The 18,783-nt window shown below is 41.8% G+C and overlaps 1 protein-coding gene and 1 non-coding gene across 23 annotated transcripts in view; one reads left to right on the forward strand and one right to left on the reverse strand.

Moving 5' to 3' along the window:
- Nucleotides 1-18,783, forward strand: part of OSBPL1A (oxysterol binding protein like 1A) — a 235,807-nt gene that overhangs the window by 180,697 nt on the left and 36,327 nt on the right. For all 22 annotated transcript variants that reach the window (XM_086372945.1, XM_086372944.1, XM_086372948.1 and 19 more), the window contains one exon: nt 14,803-14,878. In XM_086372945.1, coding sequence (XP_086229071.1) covers nt 14,803-14,878 — 76 coding nt within the window. The remainder of the gene's footprint in view (nt 1-14,802; nt 14,879-18,783) is intronic.
- Nucleotides 5,428-5,532, reverse strand: LOC147346015 (U6 spliceosomal RNA). The gene has a single exon (XR_015154208.1). It is a non-coding gene; the product is annotated as a U6 spliceosomal RNA (small nuclear RNA).

The following is an 18,783-nucleotide window of genomic DNA, read 5'->3' on the forward strand; positions in this document are numbered from 1 at the left end:
CAACGAGCTGTCTTCTGTAAAACCGGACATTAAAGGGACTGCAAAGATGTTTAATAATGTCACTCTTCTTACTAAGGTATTCTTGTTTTGGACAATACAGTTACTTTTTTTTCATAAAAATGTCATTTAAGTTAGCATATTTATTTTACTGTTAATAAGTAAAACGTGTGTGTGTGTGTGTTTTCTTCTGATATAGTAAGTAGTGATAGATGTAATCCACAATAAAAGAAAACTCATTGGGACCACAAATAATTTTTAAGCCGAAGAATTGATGCTTTTGAACTGTGGTGTTGGAGAAGACTCTTGAGAGTCCCTTGGACTGCAAGGAGATCCAACCAGTCCATTCTGAAGGAGATCAGCCCTGGGATTTCTTTGGAAGGAATGATGCTAAAGCTGAAACTCCAGTACTTTGGCCACCTCATGGGAAGAGTTGACTCATTGGAGGAGACTCTGATGCTGGGAGGGATTGGGGGCAAGAGGAGAAGGGGACGACAGAGGATGAGATGGCTGGATGGCATCACTGACTCTATGGACGTGAGTCTTGGTGAACTCCAGGAGTTGGTGATGGACAGGGAGGCCTGGCGTGCTGCGATTCATGGGGTCACAAAGAGTCGGACACGACTGAGCAACTGATCTGATCTCTGAAGACCAAAAAGTTTGGGAAACCAACAAATTACAGTATAGTTTCTTTTTGCTTCTTTGTTGAAATCAAGTTAGCATACTTTGAAATTCAAGCTCTTAAATATACAATTTGATGAGTTTTGGCAAATTCATATACTCATGTAACAAACCCTCCCTCCCCCCATCAAGATGTAGACTGTTTCCATCATTCCAGAAAGTTCCCTGTAACTGCCTCCTGGTCACGCCCCGCCCACCGCCCATAACCACCCTCCATTCTCATTTCTGTCGCAATAGATTAGTCTTGTCTATTATTGAACTGCATTGCGGATGGAAAGTGCATGGTCTCTTTTTTTTTTTTTTTAACTCTTTGCTATGTATTGGAGTATAGCCATTAACAATATGATAGTTTCGGGTGAATAGGGATGGAACTCAGCCATACATGTATCCATTCTTCCTCAAACCCTGGTCCCATCCAGGCTGCTGCATAACAATGAGCAGAGCTCCAGGTGCTGTACAGAAGGTCCTTGTTGGTTATCCATTTGAAACACAGCAATGTGTTGCATGTAATCTTTTTTTTAGTGTGGTCTTAATCGCTCAGTGTTTCTGAGAATCATCCATGTCATGTGTTTCAGCGTTCAGTTTTTTTAATGCTGAGTGATAATGCCATCCTTTGAATATGCAGCAGTTTGTTTCTCTGTATCCTTGTTAATGGACATTTGGCCTTTTCTCACTTGGGAGTTTTATTGAATAAAGCTGCTTTAAGCATTCTTAAACACATCTTCCTTATGGCCAGTTTTTCACTTTGTTCTATAGGAGTAGCATTTGGGGGTTCTAGAAAAGGTGTGTACCAGAAAGTTACTGTAATGTTTGCCAAAGTCAGTGTACCGTTTCTCTGTGTGTGAGAATTCCAGTAACTCTACAAGCTCACCAATGTTTGATGCTTTATGGGTATAACACAGAATCACGTCCTGGTTTTATTTACATTTCGTAAATGATTTTGAGCACTTACACATGCATTTATGAGTCAATTTTAAAGTTTTCTTAGGGAAGTGCCTGAGGCTTATGCCCATTTTAAATTGGGTTGTATGTTTTTGTATTATTGATTTATAGGAACTCTTTCTATATTTTGGATATAACTTTTTTTCAATTTTCAAAATTAATTTTTAGTGGAATATAGTTGCTTTACAGTGTTGTGTTTCAGCTGTATAGCAAAGTGAACCAGCTACATGTTTACATATATCCCCTCTCTTTTGAATTTCCTTCCCATTTGGATATAGTTCAGTCGCTCAGTCATGTCCGACTCTTTGTGACACGATGAATCACAGCATGCCAGGCCTCCCTGTCCATCACCAACTCCTGGAGTTTACCAAAACTCATGTCCATTGAGTTGGTGATGCCATCCAGCCAACTCATCCTCTGTCGTCCCCTTCTCCTCCGGCCCCCAATCCCTCCCAGCATCAGGGTCTTCTCCAGTGAGTCAGCTCTTCGCATGAGGTGGCAAAAATATTGGAGTTTCAGCCTCAGCATCAGTCCTTCCAATGAACACCCAGGACTCATCTCCTTTAGGACGGACTGGTTGGATCTCCTTGCAGTCCAAGGGACTCGCAAGAGTCTTCTTCAACACCACAGTTCAGAAGCATCAATTCTTCGGCGCTCAGCTTCACAGTCCACCTCTCACATCCATACATGACTACTGGAAAAACCATAGCCTTGACTAGACAGACCTTTGTGGACAAAGTAATATCTCTTCTTTTGAATATGCTATCTAGGTTGGTCATAACTTGCCTTCCAAGGAGTGTCTTTTAATTTCATGGCTGCAGTCACCATCTGCAGTGATTTTGGAGCCCAGAAAAATAAAGTCTGACACTGTTTCCACTGTTTCCCCATCTATTTCCCATGAAGTCATGGGACTGGATGCCATGATCTTCGTTTTCTGAATGTTGAGCTTTAAGCCAACTTTTTCACTCTCCTCTTTCACTTTCATCAAGAGGCTTTTTAATTCCTCTCCACTTTCTGCCATAAGGGTGGTGTCATCTGCATATCTGAGGTTATTGATATTTCTCCTGGCAATCTTGATTCCAGCTTGTGTTTCTTCCAGCCCAGCATTTCTCATGATGTACTCTGCATAGAAGTTAAATAAGCAGGGTGACAATATACAGCCTTGATGTACTCCTTTTCCTATTTGGAACCAGTCTGTTGTTCCATGTTCAGTTCTAACTGTTGCTTCCTGACCTGCATACAGATTTCTCAAGAGACAGGTCAGGTGGTCTGGTATTCCCATCTCTTTCAGAAGTTTCCACAGTTTCTTGTGATCCACACAGTCAAAGGCTTTGGCATAGTCAATAAAGCAGAAATAGATGTTTTTCTGGAACTCTCTTGCTTTTTCCATGATCCAGTGGATGCTGGCAATTTGATCTCTCGTTCCTCTGCCTTTTCTAAAACCAACTTGAACATGTGCAAGTTCACGGTTCACGTATTGCTGAAGCCTGGCTTGGAGAATTTTGAGCATTACTTTACTAGCATGTGAGATGAGTGCAATTGTGCAGTAGTTTGAGCATTCTTTGGCATTGCCTTTCTTTGGGATTGGAATGAAAACTGACCTTTTCCAGTCCTGTGGCCACGGCTGAGTTTTCCAAATTTGCCGGCATATTGAGTGCAGCACTTCCACAGCATCATCTTTCAGGATTTGGAATAGCTCAACTGGAATTCCATCACCTCCACTAGCTTTGTTCGTAGTGATGCTTTCTAAGGCCCGCTTGACTTCACATTCCAGGATGTCTGGCTCTAGGTGAGTGATCACACCATCGTGACTATTTGGGTCGTGAAGATCTTTTTTGTACAGTTTTTCTGTGTATTCCTGCCACCTGTTCTTGATATCTTCTGCTTCTGTTAGGTCCATACCATTTCTGTCCTTTATTGAGCCCATCTTTGCATGAAATGTCCTGTTGGTATCTCTAATTTTCTTGAAGAGATCTCTAGTCTTTCCCATTCTGTTATTTTCCTCTATTTCCTTGCATTGGTTGCTGAAGAAGGCTTTCTTATCTCTCCTTGCTATTCTTTGGAACTCTGCATTCAGATGTTTATATCTTTCCTTTTCTCCTTTGCTTTTGGCTTCTCTTCTTTTCACAGCTATTTGTAAGGCCTCCTCAGACAGCCATTTTGCTTTTTTGCATTTCTTTTCCATGGGGATGGTCTTGATCCCTGTCTACTGTACAGTGTCACAAACCTCCGTCCATAGTTCATCAGGCACTCTATCTATCAGATCTAGTCTCTTAAATCTATTTCTCACTTCCACTGTATAATCATAAGGGGTTTGATTTAGGTCACACCTGAATGGTGTAGTGGTTTTCCCTACGTTCTTCAATTTAAGTCTGAATTTGGCGATAAGGAGTTCATGACCTGAGCCATAGTCAGCTTCTGGTCTTGTTTTTGCTGACCGTATAAAGCTTCTCCATCTTTGGCTGCAAACAATATAATCAGTCTGATTTCTGTGTTGACCATCTGGTGATGTCCACGTGTAGAGTCTTCTCTTGTGTTGTTGGAAGAGGGTGTTTGCTATGACCAGTGTGTTCTCTTAGCAAAATGCTATTAGCCTTTGCCTTGCTTCATTCTGTACTCCAAGGCCAAATTTGCCTGTTACTGCAGGTGTTTCTTGACTTCCTACTTTTGCATTGCAGTCCCCTATAATGAAAAGGACATCTTTTTTGGGTGTTAGTTCTAAAAGGTCTTGTAGGTCTTCATAGACCCTTTCAACTTCCGCTTCTTCAGCGTTACTGTTTGGGGCATAGGCTTGGATTACTGTGATATTGAATGGTTTGCCTTGGAAACGAACAGAGATCATTCTGTCGTTTTTGAGATTGCATCCAAGTACTGCATTTTGGACTCTTGTTGACCATGATGGCTACTCCATTTCTTCTAAGGGATTCCTGTCCACAGTAGTAGATAAAATGGTCATCTGAGTTAAATTCACCCATTCCAGTCCATTTTAGTTTGCTGATTCCTAGAATGTCAACGTTCAGTCTTGCCATCTCCTGCTTGACCACTTCCAATTTGCCTTGATTCATGGACCTGACATTCCAGGTTCCTATGCAATATTGTTCTTTACAGCATCAGACCTTGCTTCTATCACCAGTCACATCCACAACTGGGTATTGTTTTTGCTTTGGCTCCATCCCTTCATTCTTTCTGGAGATATTTCTCCACTGATCTCCAGTAGCATATTGGGCACCTACCGACCTGGGGAGTTCCTCTTTCAGTATCCTATTAATTTGCCTTTTCATAATGTTCATGGGGTTCTCACAGCAAGAATACTGAAGTGGTTTGCCATTCCCTTCTCCAGTGGACCACATTCTGTCAGACTTCTCCACCATGACCCGTCTATCTTGGCTGGCCCCACACGGCATGGCTTAGTTTCATTGAGTCAGTCAAGGTTGGGGTCCGTGTGATCAGATAGGCTAGTTTTCTGTGATTATGGTTTCAGTGTGTCTGCCCTCTGATGCCCTCTTGCCACACCTGTCGTCTCACTTGGGTTTCTCTTACCTTGGACGTGGGGTATCTCTTCACGGCTGCTCCAGCAAAGCGCAGCCGCTGCTCCTTACCTTGGACGAGGTCGCCTCTCCTGACCTTGAACATGGAGTAGCTCCTCTCGGCCCTCCTGCGCCGAAGCAGCCGCCGCTCCTTGGATGTAGGGTTGCTCCTCTCGGCCGCTGCCCCTGACCTCAGATGTGGGGTAGCTCCTCTCGGCCGCCGCCCCTGACTTCGGGCGTGGGGTAGCTCCTGTAGATTCTCATTAATTATCAGTTTTATAAATATGTGGAACACTTCATGACTTTGCGTCATCCTTGAGCCGAGTCCGTGCTAATCTTCTCTCTATTGTTCCGGTTTTAGTATATATGCTGCTCACGTGAGCACTGGATATAATCCTTTATCAAATATATGTTCAGTTCAGTCGCTCAGTCCTGTCCGACTCTTTGCGACCCCATGAACTGCAGCACGCCGGCCCTCCCTGTCCATCACCAATTCCCGGAGTTTACCAAAACTCATGTCCATTGAGTCGGTGATGCCATCCATCCATCTCATCCTCTGTCGTCCCCTTCTCCTCCTGCCCCCAATCCCTCCCAGCATCAGGGTCTTTTCAAATGAGTCAACTCTTCACATCAAGTGGCCAAAGTATTAGAGTTTCAGCTTCAACATCAGTCCTTCCAGTGAACACCCAGGACTGATCTCCTTTAGGATTGACATATGTAACATGTATATTTTCTCTGAGTTGATAGCTTATCTTTCCATTGCCTTAATAATAAATAGACATCTTAATACCTTCTTTGAACAGAAGGTTTTGGTTTTATGAAATCCATTTTACAACTTTTCTCTTATGTTAGGGCTTTTTTGGGTTCACTCTAAGAAATCTTTGCCTCTGCCTCCCCCAAATATTAACCATTGTCCTTGGTTCTGTCTAGTATCATTAATGATGTGTGTTCTTCAAGTTAACTTCACCAGTATCTTTTAATGAGAATGCATAACAGCTTGAGAGTAAATAAATAGCCCTTTTTGATTACTATTGAAAAATTATAGGACAAATGGATTGTGGGACTCAACCTAGAGCCCTAGTTAATAGAAAGCCAACTGGCATAAAATCTCAACATTTACTGCGTACCTGCAGTGTTCCAACCACAGGTTCAACAGAGTTTAGAATCTCATTTAATAAGAATTTAAGTAAATGCTCAAGAGAAGTCTTGCATGTCCTTCAGTAATGAGTGGAGGGTTAATAATGTTATATTCTCTATGGTTGTTTGTCTTGACAAGGAGGAAGAAAGGGTAGAGAGGAGTGATCCACTTCCAAAAATGGAACTTGATAGCTTTTAATTAACTTTTAAGTAAGAGTATCTTTTTGCATTAGTGTTGAGATTACTAGGCTTTTCTGCCCGTTATTTTCTTTAAACGTTGATAAAAGATTTGCGAATTGTACCCCAGATGAACTATGTAAGATTTTACGTAATTGGTGAAAATAAGGCTTTTAATTACTATGATAATTTACTCCTGCAGCATCATTTTGAAATCTAGTCTTCAATTTTTTGAATATAATTTTATTCTGTAGTTTATTCCTAATGGTTTCCTTGTTTGGAAGACTTTCATTTTGGGTGTTTAGCAAACATCAGTAGTGCAAGCAAAATTACAAATGGTTAGTTTCAAATACCAGCTGTGTTGGTTAAGGTCATATTTAAATTGGGACTTATGGAAGGGATGATTTGGGGGAAAAGAGAAGAAGAATTCGGAGAAGGCAATGGCACCCCACTCTAGTACTTTTGCCTAGAAAATCCCATCGATGGAGGAGCCTGGTAGGCTGCAGTCCATGGGGTCGCTAGGAGTCAGACACGACTGAGCGACTTCACTTTCACTTTTCACTTTCATGCAGTGGAGAAGGAAATGGCAACCCACTCCAGCGTTCTTGCCTGGAGAATCCCAGGGACAGAGGAGCCTGGTGGGCTGCCATCTATGGGGTCGCACAGAGTCAGTCACGACTGAAATGACGCAGCAGCAGCAGCAGAAGAATTCTGATAGTTGAAAAGGAGAGGTGATAAGCACCTAATGATTGCAAGAAGATACACACACATAAGTATAAAACACATAATACATGTGTAAGTGTACACATACAAATTTTCAGTGTTACAGTTATACATGTATTCAAGTCTGCTTCTCTATGAAATTTTCTTAGATTTTTAGTTCTTAGGATTCTTTTGATCTTGAATCAGAGGTTAGAATTAGATTGTTTTATGCTTTTCTAAATATCCTAATGAATATTCTGCAAAAAATGGTTATTCCTTCAGAAGATTTAAGAAATGGATGTTAAGGAATTTGGTTTTGAAAATGTTCTATTAAGAGATGACTTAAAGGCAGAAAATTTGATTATCTGTGTTCTTCATGCCTCATTTACCACTTATTCATATCTTTCATTTTTTTGCTGGTTTTCTTTCTGTTGCCCATTTTAACTTGGGATGTTAGGTAAAAACATACAGTACCTGTTAACATGCAAAATACTCTGCAATGTGGGGCATGCAGAAGAGAGTAAGACATCGTCCCTGATCTCAGGGGGAACCGCAGTCTCTAGTAAGTGACAGATGTGTACAGAAGTAACAGGGGATATGAATGAAGATAGAGAAAATTAAGAACTGTGAAATTTAAGCATACCATGGAATACCAACAAACCTCATTTCTTGAAATTAGCACATTGGAGTGCGTTTAAAATCACATTGCTTAGACATGGCCAGCAAACACATGAGCATCTCTCATTATTAGAGAAATGCAAATCAAAACTGCAGTGAGTTATCACCTCACTACCCGTCAGAATAGCCATCATCAGAAAATCTACAAACAGTAAATGAAGGAGATGGTGTGAAGGAAAGGGAACCCTCTTGGACTGTTGGTGGGAATGTAAATAGATAACAGCCACGTTGCAGAACGGTATGGAGATTCCCTAAAACACTAGGCATAAAACTACCATCTGACCCAGCAATCCCACTGCTGCGCATATACCCTAAGAACACCATAATTGAAAATTGGCATATGTACCCCAGTGTTTTTTGCAGCCCTGTTTACAATAACTGGGGCATGGAAGCAACCTAGATGTCCATTGACAGATGAAATAGACGAGGAAGTTGTAGTATATGTGGGATATTGCTCAGTCATAAAAAGGAACAAATTTGAGTCAGTTCTAGTGAGATGAATGAACCTGGAGCCTGTTATACAGAGTGAAGTCAGAAAGAGAAAAACAAATATTATATACTAATACATACATATGGAACCTAGAAAAATGGTACTGATGAATGTGTTTGAAGGGCAGGAATACAGATGCAAACATAGAGAACCGACTTTGGACACAGTAGGGGAAAGGAACGAGAGGGTGGGATGAATTGAGAGAGTACCATTGAAACGTATACATTACCATATGTAAAATAACTAGCTAATGGGAAGTTGCCGTATAACACAGGGAGCTCAACCCTGAACCAGTTTTTTAGATTCAACATATAGGCGACATCATATGTATAGCTCTTTTTCTATCTGACTTCACTCAGTAGGACAATCTCTAGGTCCATCTTGGATGTCCCTTTTCTCACTGCAGATGTAGCTGCCACCTGAAGTAGATCAGCCAGCCAGATCACCCTGCTGGAGATTAGTCCCCAGTTAAGGGAACGGCTACCCACTCCAGTATTCTGACCTGGAGAATTCCAGGGTCTGTATAGTCCATGGGGTCGCAAAAGGTCAACTGAGTGACTTTCACTTTGACTTTCATGCTGGGAGGCAGGGGCATGGGCTGCAGCCCTGGATCCCTTCCCCTGGGTCTTTCCTCCCCTTGTGTGAGGGCCTACACCGCCTGTGCTGGCATTCCCATGGGGCACATCCGTGCCCATTCCCAAGACCCAGAGGAGCTCAGTGGCCTGGTGAAGACAGAAGCATCTCCCAAAGGTATGGGGGCCAGTGGTCTGAATTTGCACAGCATGTTCAGAGCAAGGGGAACCCAGCACAGCCTCTGTGAGTCACGCTTCACGTTAACTCGGTTCAGCCGGGGGTCTGTGTACACCCTGTGATGCAGGGCGTGGTGTCGGGGCAGCGGCTGAGCCCCGAGCAGCACGGAGATGAAGCAGCTGGGACAGGACCCTCCTTTAAAGACCATTCATTGTGCCCTTGTGCCCACAGTCAGAGTGGCATCTGTATGGTTGAAAATAGAACCGGGCCACATCGCTCTCAGTCCCTGGTACAGGGTGTTTTCTCTCTGTGTGAAGGGAAAAAGGAAGCATAGAATTCAGGATAATGACTCTCAGATAAACTCGAAGGCAAGAGAATGATTGATCTGTGTGCTCAGCCTGGAAACTCTGAGGCCCGCTCTCCATGGTTCTGATTTCTGCCTGGAGTAATGATGCCTCATCCAAGATCAGTAGGGAATTCTTACTATTATTCCTTACCCCGCGTGGAAGGAGTGAACATTTAAAATATAGAAAATATACCCTTTTAAGTACAAATCATTTTTTTAAACTTTAATCTACCTAATTTAAAAAAATCCATTCCCTCTGCTTCTTTAGATAATACTGCAGATTTCACATCCTCTTAATGATTGGGCTGTGGACTGTTTTGCTTCTCATTGACTTTAGACTCATGTAAGTGAGTAATTTTGTGCTCTTCTCTACAATCTGAGAGCAATCCTAGCCTTTTGTGTTCAGAAGTAATCACGGAAATCCATTATGTCCAATAGTAGACACAGGTGATTTTTGAGCGTTTGAAATGTGTCTAGTGTGACCAAGAAGCTGAGTCTTTAGTCTTATTTAATTTTAATAAGGATAGATTTTATTGTGTTAATTTCATAATATAGTTTGTAAAAGTGAAGCAGTAACAAGTATTTTGCCATTAAACATAACATTACTGCTTTGGTAAGACTACATTTCACGGTATTAAAAATGTGGTAGCTAAATTGAGATGTGCTCTAAGTGTAAAATCAACACTGGATTTTGAAGACGTGTGGGGAGAAGTATAAAATATCTCACTAATATTTTTACATTGATTACATTTGAAATGCTAATATTTTGGACCCTATTGGGTTAAATCAAATATATTATTAAAATTAATTTATCTTGTTGCTTTTTTAAAAAAAACACTACGAAGTTTAAAATTATCTGTGTAACTTTCATATTTCTGTGATACAGTATATACAGTATGTGTTAGTTGCTCAGGCATGTCCAGCTTCTTTGCAACCCCATGGACCATAGCCCGCCAAGTTGCTTGTCCATGGAATTCTCCAGGCAAGAGTACTGGAGTGGGTAGTCATTCTCTTCTCTAGGGAATCTTCCTGACCCAGGGATTGAACCCAGGTCTCCTGCATTGCAGGTGAATTCTTTACCATCTGAGCCACTGGGGAAGTCCCATTTCTATGATAAGTCTCTCAACTTTGGCAATACTGACATTCAGTTCAGGTCAGTTCAGTCGCTCAGTTGTGTCTGACTCTGCGACCCCATGGACCACAGCACACCAGGCCTCCCTATCCATCACCAACTCCCGAAGTTTACCCAAGCTCATGTCCACTGAGTCGGTGATGCCATCCAACCATCTCATCCTCTGTCGTCCCCTTCTCCTCCTGCCCTCAATCTTTCCCAGCATCAGGGTCTTTTCAGATGAGTCAGTTCTTCGTACCAGGTGGCCAAAGTATTGGAGTTTCAGCTTTAGCATCAGTCCTTCCAGTGAACACTCAGGATTGCTCTCCTTTAGGATGGACTGGTTGGATCTCCTCGCAGTCCAAGGGACTCTCAAGAGTCTTCTCCAACACCACAGTTCAAAAGCATCAATTCTTTAGCTCTCAGCTTTCTTTATGGTCCAACTCTCAAATCCATATATGACTACTGGAAAAACCATAGCCTTGACAAGACGGACCTTTGTTGGCAAAGTAAATGTCCCTGCTTTTGAATATGCTGTCTAGGTTGGTCATAACTTTCCTTCCAAGGAGTAAGCATCTTTTAATTTCATGGCTGCAGTCACCATCTGCAGTGATTTGGAAGCCCCAAAAAATAGTTAGCCACTGTTCCCCCATCTATTTGCCATGAAGTGATAGGACCAGATGCCATGATCTTAGTTGTCTGAATGTTGAGCTTTAAGCCAATTTTTTCACTCTCTTCTTTCACCTTCATCAAGAGGCTCTTTAGAAGCTGGATAATTTTTTGGTGTGGTGACCTGTCTCGTTCCATATGAGATGTTTAGCAATATCCCTGGACGAGCTGATGGAGACCAGCTTCCCACCCAGCGCAGGAATGCCTATCAGGGCCATGACCGAAAGGGGTCCTCCAGCATCTGTTTGAAGCCCTTCCTTGTTGAGATCTCTTGTCTCCCCTATTTGGAATTAACTATAAGACAGGTTATTATGTTAGCCGTTATGTTGTTACTTAGTACCTAAGTTATGACCGACTCTTTTGCGACCCCATGGACTGTAGCCCGCCAGGCTCCTCTGTCCACGGGATTCTCCAGGCAAGAATACTAGAGTGGGTTGCCATTTCCTTCTCCAGGGAAATCTTCCTGACCCAGGGATCAAACCTGTGTCTCCTGCATTGGCAGGTGGATTCTTTACCACTGAGCCACCAGGGAAGCTCCTAGCTGTTATGTTAGCTTTATAGAACGTTAGGTTTATATTATATTTAGCTCAGCTTTTATGTTATATTTAGCTCAGCTCTCTTGTAGCTTCCACCAGTGATCCTAGTGTTGATCTCTTGAGTAGCACAACATAAACCAAATTCTTTTTTTTATTTAGTTTTTAATGGAAGGATAATTGCTTTACAATATTGTGTTGGTATCTGCCATACATCAACATGTATCAGCCACAGGTATACACATGTCCCCTCCCTCTTGAACCTCCCTCCCACCTCCCACCCCATCCTACCCCTCTAGATTCTTTATGAAAGCAGTAATGTGTACCAAAAGGCCTTATAAATTTCCAAAACTCATTCATCAAATACTTAAACCTCTACTCCAAGTAAAGCTTGGATGTCTCTTATCTCCTGCCTTCTTGCTTGCAAAATATGTGTTGTTTTTTTTTTGTTCTTCTTGCCTTTAATTAGAATAGTAACCTATACACATACATTAAATGTAAGCATCTGTCGGGGACGATACAGTCCCTTATTCAGTTTTCACAAAACTTATTTTAGGCTCATAACTTCCTAGACATAGATTTTGTTTTTTAATAGACAAGAAATGAAAAATGTAGTTGATATGCATCTGTAAAACTGTATTATACATGCAAATGCTAGGTAATGGCAGAGATTCTACCCCTTGATTCGATTGTTCACGTCATTGAGATTGATAGTCTTAGATTGTATAGAGAATGTGATTTCAGTACCATCTGTGGCCACTTATCCAGCAGATTGGGCAGATAACAAATCTGCCAAATGAGCAGTGTATGTTCCTAAAAAAGGAAAATCAGAAGGATTCTACCACGGAGGATCTTAAAATATTATTTATTTAAAAGCTTAAAATTTTAGTAACTTGTATAACTCGAGGTAGTTTATAGAACATAGATTCTATAGAAGGTAAAAATTTTAATATTTTCTTATTTTTTTAATTTATTTTAATTGGAGGATAATTACTTTACAATATAGTTATGGTTTTTGCCATATATCAACATGAATTGGCCACAGTATACATGTGTCCCCTTCATCCTGAACCCCCCTCCCACCTTCCTCCCCATCGCGTCCCTCTAGGTCGTCCCAGAGCACTGACTTTGGGTGCCCTGCTTCATACATCCAGCTTTCACTGGTCATCTATTTTACACATGGTAGTGTATATGTCTCAATGCTATTCTCTCAAATTTTCTTTAATGTTTTAGTTACACGGGTATGTTTCAAACAGCATTAGAAAACCAGCACCCTTGACCATAACCTAAGAGAATGGAAAAGAAAGCATCATTATAAGGGTGTTTCAGGAAGGTGTTCCAGGCACCCCCTGCTCCTGCCCCTGGTAGTGCTGAGGTCTCAGGATGCCTGAGCTCAGGTATGTTGCCCATCGGAACAGCAGACCCTTCGCCAACAACAGCCACCCTCCTCTCAGCAACTTCTCAGCTCCTGCAGAGGCTTTGGGAATGTTCCTTCTCTAGAGGTTAATTTGTAAAGGATTTTCCCGTATATCCAGAATTGGTTGAGTTTGGTTCAGTATCAGCATCTCTGGGAAAGTACTGATATATGATGCACAGTCTAAATTTTACTTTGGGTTTGGAGTTGGCATTTTCCCACTTAATTTCTTAAAAACAACCTGATACTAGGTTCTCTGATGGCATTTTTGTTTCCATTATTTAATAGCTGAAGGAAAATAATTTATTGAGTAACAGAATGTGATAGGTCTGTCTTAGACCAGACAGCAGGTCAGATATGCCAGCTTGTGAAAGAACAGTGTCCCTCTGAGGTGGTTTGAATAGCTGGACACCAGCACAGAAGGGTTAGGAGAATTCTGATCAGGACAGTTGTGAAGATGTGGGGCCAGTTGATCTGCCCTGAAACTTTCTCAGGGCCCAAAATAGCAGTGACTAGGGATATAAGCCTAGAATGACCCTGTTTTAGCCTCTCTATGGTGATGCACATTTTTTCCAGTTTTGTTGAGAAATAATTGATATACCTCACTCAGGTTAAGGTGTATAGTACGGTGGTTTGAGTTACATGTAGATTACATTTCACAGTATTGTGACATGCTTACCACAGTAGATTTAGTCATCATCCATCATCTCATATAGATAAAAAGAGAACTTTTTTTTTTCCTCCTGGTGATGAAAACTCTAAAACCTACTTTCTTAACTTCACAATTGTATCTTAATTGTATCTTCCAGTGTTACCTATAGTCAGGTTGTACATTATATGCATGGTAGTTCTTTATCTTATAATTGAAAGTTTGTGCATGTTGACCTCCTTCCTCCATGTCTCTCCAACCACAGATCTGATCTTTTTTCTGTGAGTTTTATGTGGCTTTCATTGTCATTACTGTTAGATTCCACATGTAAGTGAGATCGTGAAGTTTGTCTGATTGTCTGATTGTTTCACTTAACATAATACCTTCAAGGTCCGTCAATTTTGCTGCAAATGGTTGAATAATATTCCTCTCTTTGCGAGTGTGTGGGTATGTATGTCTGAGAGAGAGAGACAGAGAGAGAAATACATACCACATCTTCTTGTTCATCTATCAGTGGACCCTCAGGTTGTTACCGTGTCTTGGCTTTCATAAGTAATGCTGCTATGAACATGGGGTGTAGACATCTTTTCAAGTTACTGTTTAATGTGTTCCCAGAAGTAGAATTGGTAGATATTATGCGAGTTCAATTTTAATCTTTTGAGGACCCTATACTCTTTTCTGCAGTGGCTGTACCAGTTTACAGTCCCACCAACAGTGCACAACCTTCATTTTTCTCCACATTCATGTCAGCATTTGTAATCCCTTATCTTTTGGGTGATGCTATTACAGGTGTGAGGTGATATCTCATTGTAGCTTTAATTTGCATTTCCCTAATGACTAGTGATATTTAGTATCTTTTATATTGTTGTATTTGCACATGCAGATTTTTATATGCATTTTAATGTCTCATTAATGTATGCCTGTGGCTTTCATGGTAATGACAGTAGCTTTTTTTTTTTCTACTGCCAGTGCTATTAAATTATTTTTCTTTTTTTCCAGAACAAGCCTGCCCTCCCCTATGTTTTCCAGAAATGACTTCAGTATCTGGAGCATCCTCAGAAAATGCATCGGAATGGTAAGTTAACTCTCATTTCCACAATATGAAGCTGATACGTGTTTCATGCATATCCTTGGAAGAGAATCTTAGTGTTGGCATAAGTGATACACAATGTTTCTGAAAACTTAGAATCAGAAATTAGGAAAAGTCTTAACACTAGGTTTTCCGGACAGCATTTTAACCATTTATTATGCTATTTAATATGACTTTCATGTGACTTTTCATTATAAGGAAATAGAAAAAGAAAATGCTCTTGCCCCATTGTCATACCACGTTTGTATGTACCCATGGAATTGCTCTGGAGAAGGCACTGGCACCCCACTCCAGTACTCTTCTTGCCTGGAGAATCCCACGGCTGGAGAAGCCTGGTAGGCTGCAGTCCATGGGGTTGCAAAGAGTCAGACACGACTGAGCGACTTCACTTTCACTTTTCACTTTCATGCATTGGAGAAGGAAATGGCAACCCACTCCAGTGTTCTTGCCTGGAGAATCCCAGGGACTGGGGAGCCTGGTGGGCTGCCGTCTATGGGGTCACATAGAGTCGGACACGACTGACGCAACTTAGCAGCAGCAGCAGCAGCATGGAATTACTCAGAAATACTCTCAGAAAGGACAGACTCCCCACAGTATAGAATATAATTTCACTTACACTTCTGTGCACAGAGCAGATTTTTGTACTTTGTAAGTGTGGTGTATGTCAGACATTTGGAATGTGTCTTTGCTTAGTTATCTGCAGGTGGATCTGATTTTTCAGGAGCAGAGAGATGGCAAAACTATTATATATAAATCCTACGCTTAACTTCAGTTGTGTCCAACTCTGTGACCCCATGGACTGTAACCCACCAGGCTCCTCTGTCCATAAGTTTCTCCAGCAAGAATACTGCAGTGGATTACTGTTTCCTCCTCCAGGAGATCGTCCTGATGTAGGGATCGAAGCTGTGTCTCCTGCCTTGCAGGCACATTTACTCTCAGAGCCACCTGAGAAAGCCATATAAATCCTTAGATTCCCTTTAAAATAGTAGTCCATGTCAGCACCCTGACGCTAGTCAGGCTTGGATTCTGAGTAAAGTTCTCTTACTTCTTCCAGCATGATCTTTGACCAATTAGAATGATGAAAATTTTAAAGCATGTGAGTCTTGAACTGCTAAAGAATCTGCTTGGGCATGACCTTTCTTAATTTTGCAGTTTAATGTGCGTCCTCAGTACCCCAGGAACTGTCCCTGCGCTGGGAAATGTGCTGTGCTCAGTCACTTTAGTCGTGTCCAACTTTTTGCGACCCCGTGGACTGTAGCCCACCTGGCTCCTCTGTCCATGGGATTCTCCAGGCAAGAATACTGGAGTGGGCTGCCATTTCTTGCTCCAGGGGAATCTTCCTGACCCAAGGATCAAACTTGCATCTCCTGTGTCTCCTGCATTGCAGGCAGATTCTTTACCCGCTGAGCCACCTGGGAAGCCTGCTGGGAATGTAGTCACTTCCTAAACATGCTCATTCTGACGTCTGAAATCCTTTTCAGCTGCTGGGGTGCCCATGTTAGCATTTTTTGAACACTTGGGTTCTCTGCATGTAGTAATGTCATCTGAGACTTCCTGAGCATAATTTCCAAGGAAATAATCTCAGAAACATCTATTTTAAGGGCTTCCCTAGTGACTCAGTTAGTAAAGAATCTGCCTGCAATGCAGGAGACACGGGTTTGATCCTCAGGTTGGAAGATCCCCTGGAGAAGGAAATGGCAACCCACTCAAGTATTCTTGCCTGGAGAATTCCATGTACAGAGGAGCCTGGCGGGCTACAGTCCATGGGATCACAAAGAGTCAGACACGACTGTGCAACTAAGTTTCACTTTCACTGTATGGAGAGTAATTCAGCTAACCTCTCTGTAGCTGGATAACAAGATTTATCCCGGTCTTACCACTTCCTGTCTTTGAGACCCTAGGCAAGTTGCCTTACTTCCCTGAGTAAAGTTAGAAGAATAATTAGTACTTTATAGCTGTGTTGAGAGATACATAAGATAACTTATGTAAATGTCAGGACAGACCCTGGTTTAGCTTAATGCTCAACATTATTATCAATAGTTAACGACACTTAGTGTTTCCCTGATAGCTCAGTTGGTAAAGAATCTGCCCACAATTCAGGAGCCCCCAATTCGATTCCTGGGTTGGGAAGATCCACTGGAGAAGGAATAGGCTACCCACTCCAGTGTTCTTGGGCTTCCCTGGTGGCTCAGATGGTAAAGAATCTACCTGCAATGCTGGAGACCTGGGTTCAATCCCTGGGTTGGAAAGATCCCCTGGAGGAGGGAAAGGCTACCCACTCCAGTATTCTGGCCTGGAGAATTCCATGGACTATATAGTCCATAGGGTCGCAAAGTCAGACTTGACTGAGAGACTTTCACTTTCACTTTTCAATCACATTTAATTGGAACACCTGGACTCTTAACTCCATTTGGTTTACATTCAGACTCATCAGGACAAAGCAAATGTATTTAGGCAAATGTATATATTCTTAAATAAAATGTTAATTATACACATTAATCTCTTAACTGGAATTTTCAGGACAAAAAAATGATATCCTATAGAATTTATATTTTCAAACCCTTAGTAAACATAATTGTCAGTGAGATCCAATATGTAAGTATATAAGTATTGTTTGTTTAAAATTAAAGCTAGTTTCATAAAAAAATGCTCATCATTAAAACAAATGATATTTTTTCTATTAGATCAATGCTGACTCTAGCTCATTAAATTGATTTTGTAACCTGCTAATGAAAGGGCTTCCCTGGTTACTCAGACGGTAAAGAATCCGCCTGCAATGCGGGAGACCTAGGTTTGATTCCTTGGGTCGGGAAGATCCCCTGGAGGAGGGCATGGCAACCGACTCCAGTATTCTTGGCTAGAGAATCCCCAGGGACAGAGGAGCCTGGCGGGCTACAGTCCATGGGATCGCAAAGAGTCAGACACGGCTGAGAGACAGAGCACAGCACAGTGTGTGAAATCCAGTTACTGCAGAATTGGTATCACGTTTGTTGAGTCAACAGAATCCGTATGAAAACCAGATGTGCTTTGGTGTTTTTTGGTGATCAGGGAAAGTACAGCCTTCTGTATTTCTCTGGCTTAAGTCTGTCATCTACCATCTCCTGTCTCACTGGACGTCAGATTTAGCAGTAGTGTCATGAGTTTGTTCAGGCTAGAAACTGATAATCATCTGGTGTATGTGTCAAGCAAGGATTATGTCTAAATGGAAATGAACCATCCTTTTGAAAGATGGTAAATAGTGTTATGTTGGCTTGTACCTGCATTCTCTGAAAGATGCGCTGTTTCTTCAGAAGAATGGTTTTACCTTTATTTTCAGGTGCAGAACTGTTTGTACAGAGACAGGCTGAATCATAGGGAAAGCAAATAAAAGCAGAGCTGTTTGGGTTGAAAGGGGACCATGGTGTGTTTTGAAACTTGTGTCTGTAGAACTTTCTGAATAAACTCATAGAGAAAGAGCTGCAGGGGAGGCAATATTTCGGGCGAGTGTTCTCTGGTGAGGTTTTGTAAGAGAGTAACGTTCTAGATGAATATTTATTAATGTGTTCTGGCATTTGGAAGTATTGTACTTTGGGCACTGTTGTGGGCTCCCCTCTAAAGGGCAGCAGAATCAGTCCAAAGGGGCCAGCATTGTGCACAATGGAGATTTAAAGTGCAGCGGGTCTTGAGAGAGAAAGCAAGTAACATCCCCAGAATAAATTTTTAAAGTAGTTTTTGGTATCAACCCCTCTCATATCTGCCTCCTTCTCCCCCCTCCCAAGGAAAATAGGTCAAAAATTAGAAGGTATTAGCATTCATAGGGAGAAGGCAACGGCACCCCACTCCAGTACTCTTGCCTGGAAAATCCCATGGACGGAGGACCCTGGTGGGCTGCAGTCCATGGGGTTGCTAGG

The sequence above is a fragment of the Bos grunniens genome, chromosome 24 (assembly GCF_055505025.1).
Source record: "Bos grunniens cultivar Pamir isolate PY7600 chromosome 24, Bosgru_T2T1.0, whole genome shotgun sequence".
Taxonomy (NCBI): Eukaryota; Metazoa; Chordata; class Mammalia; order Artiodactyla; family Bovidae; genus Bos; species Bos grunniens.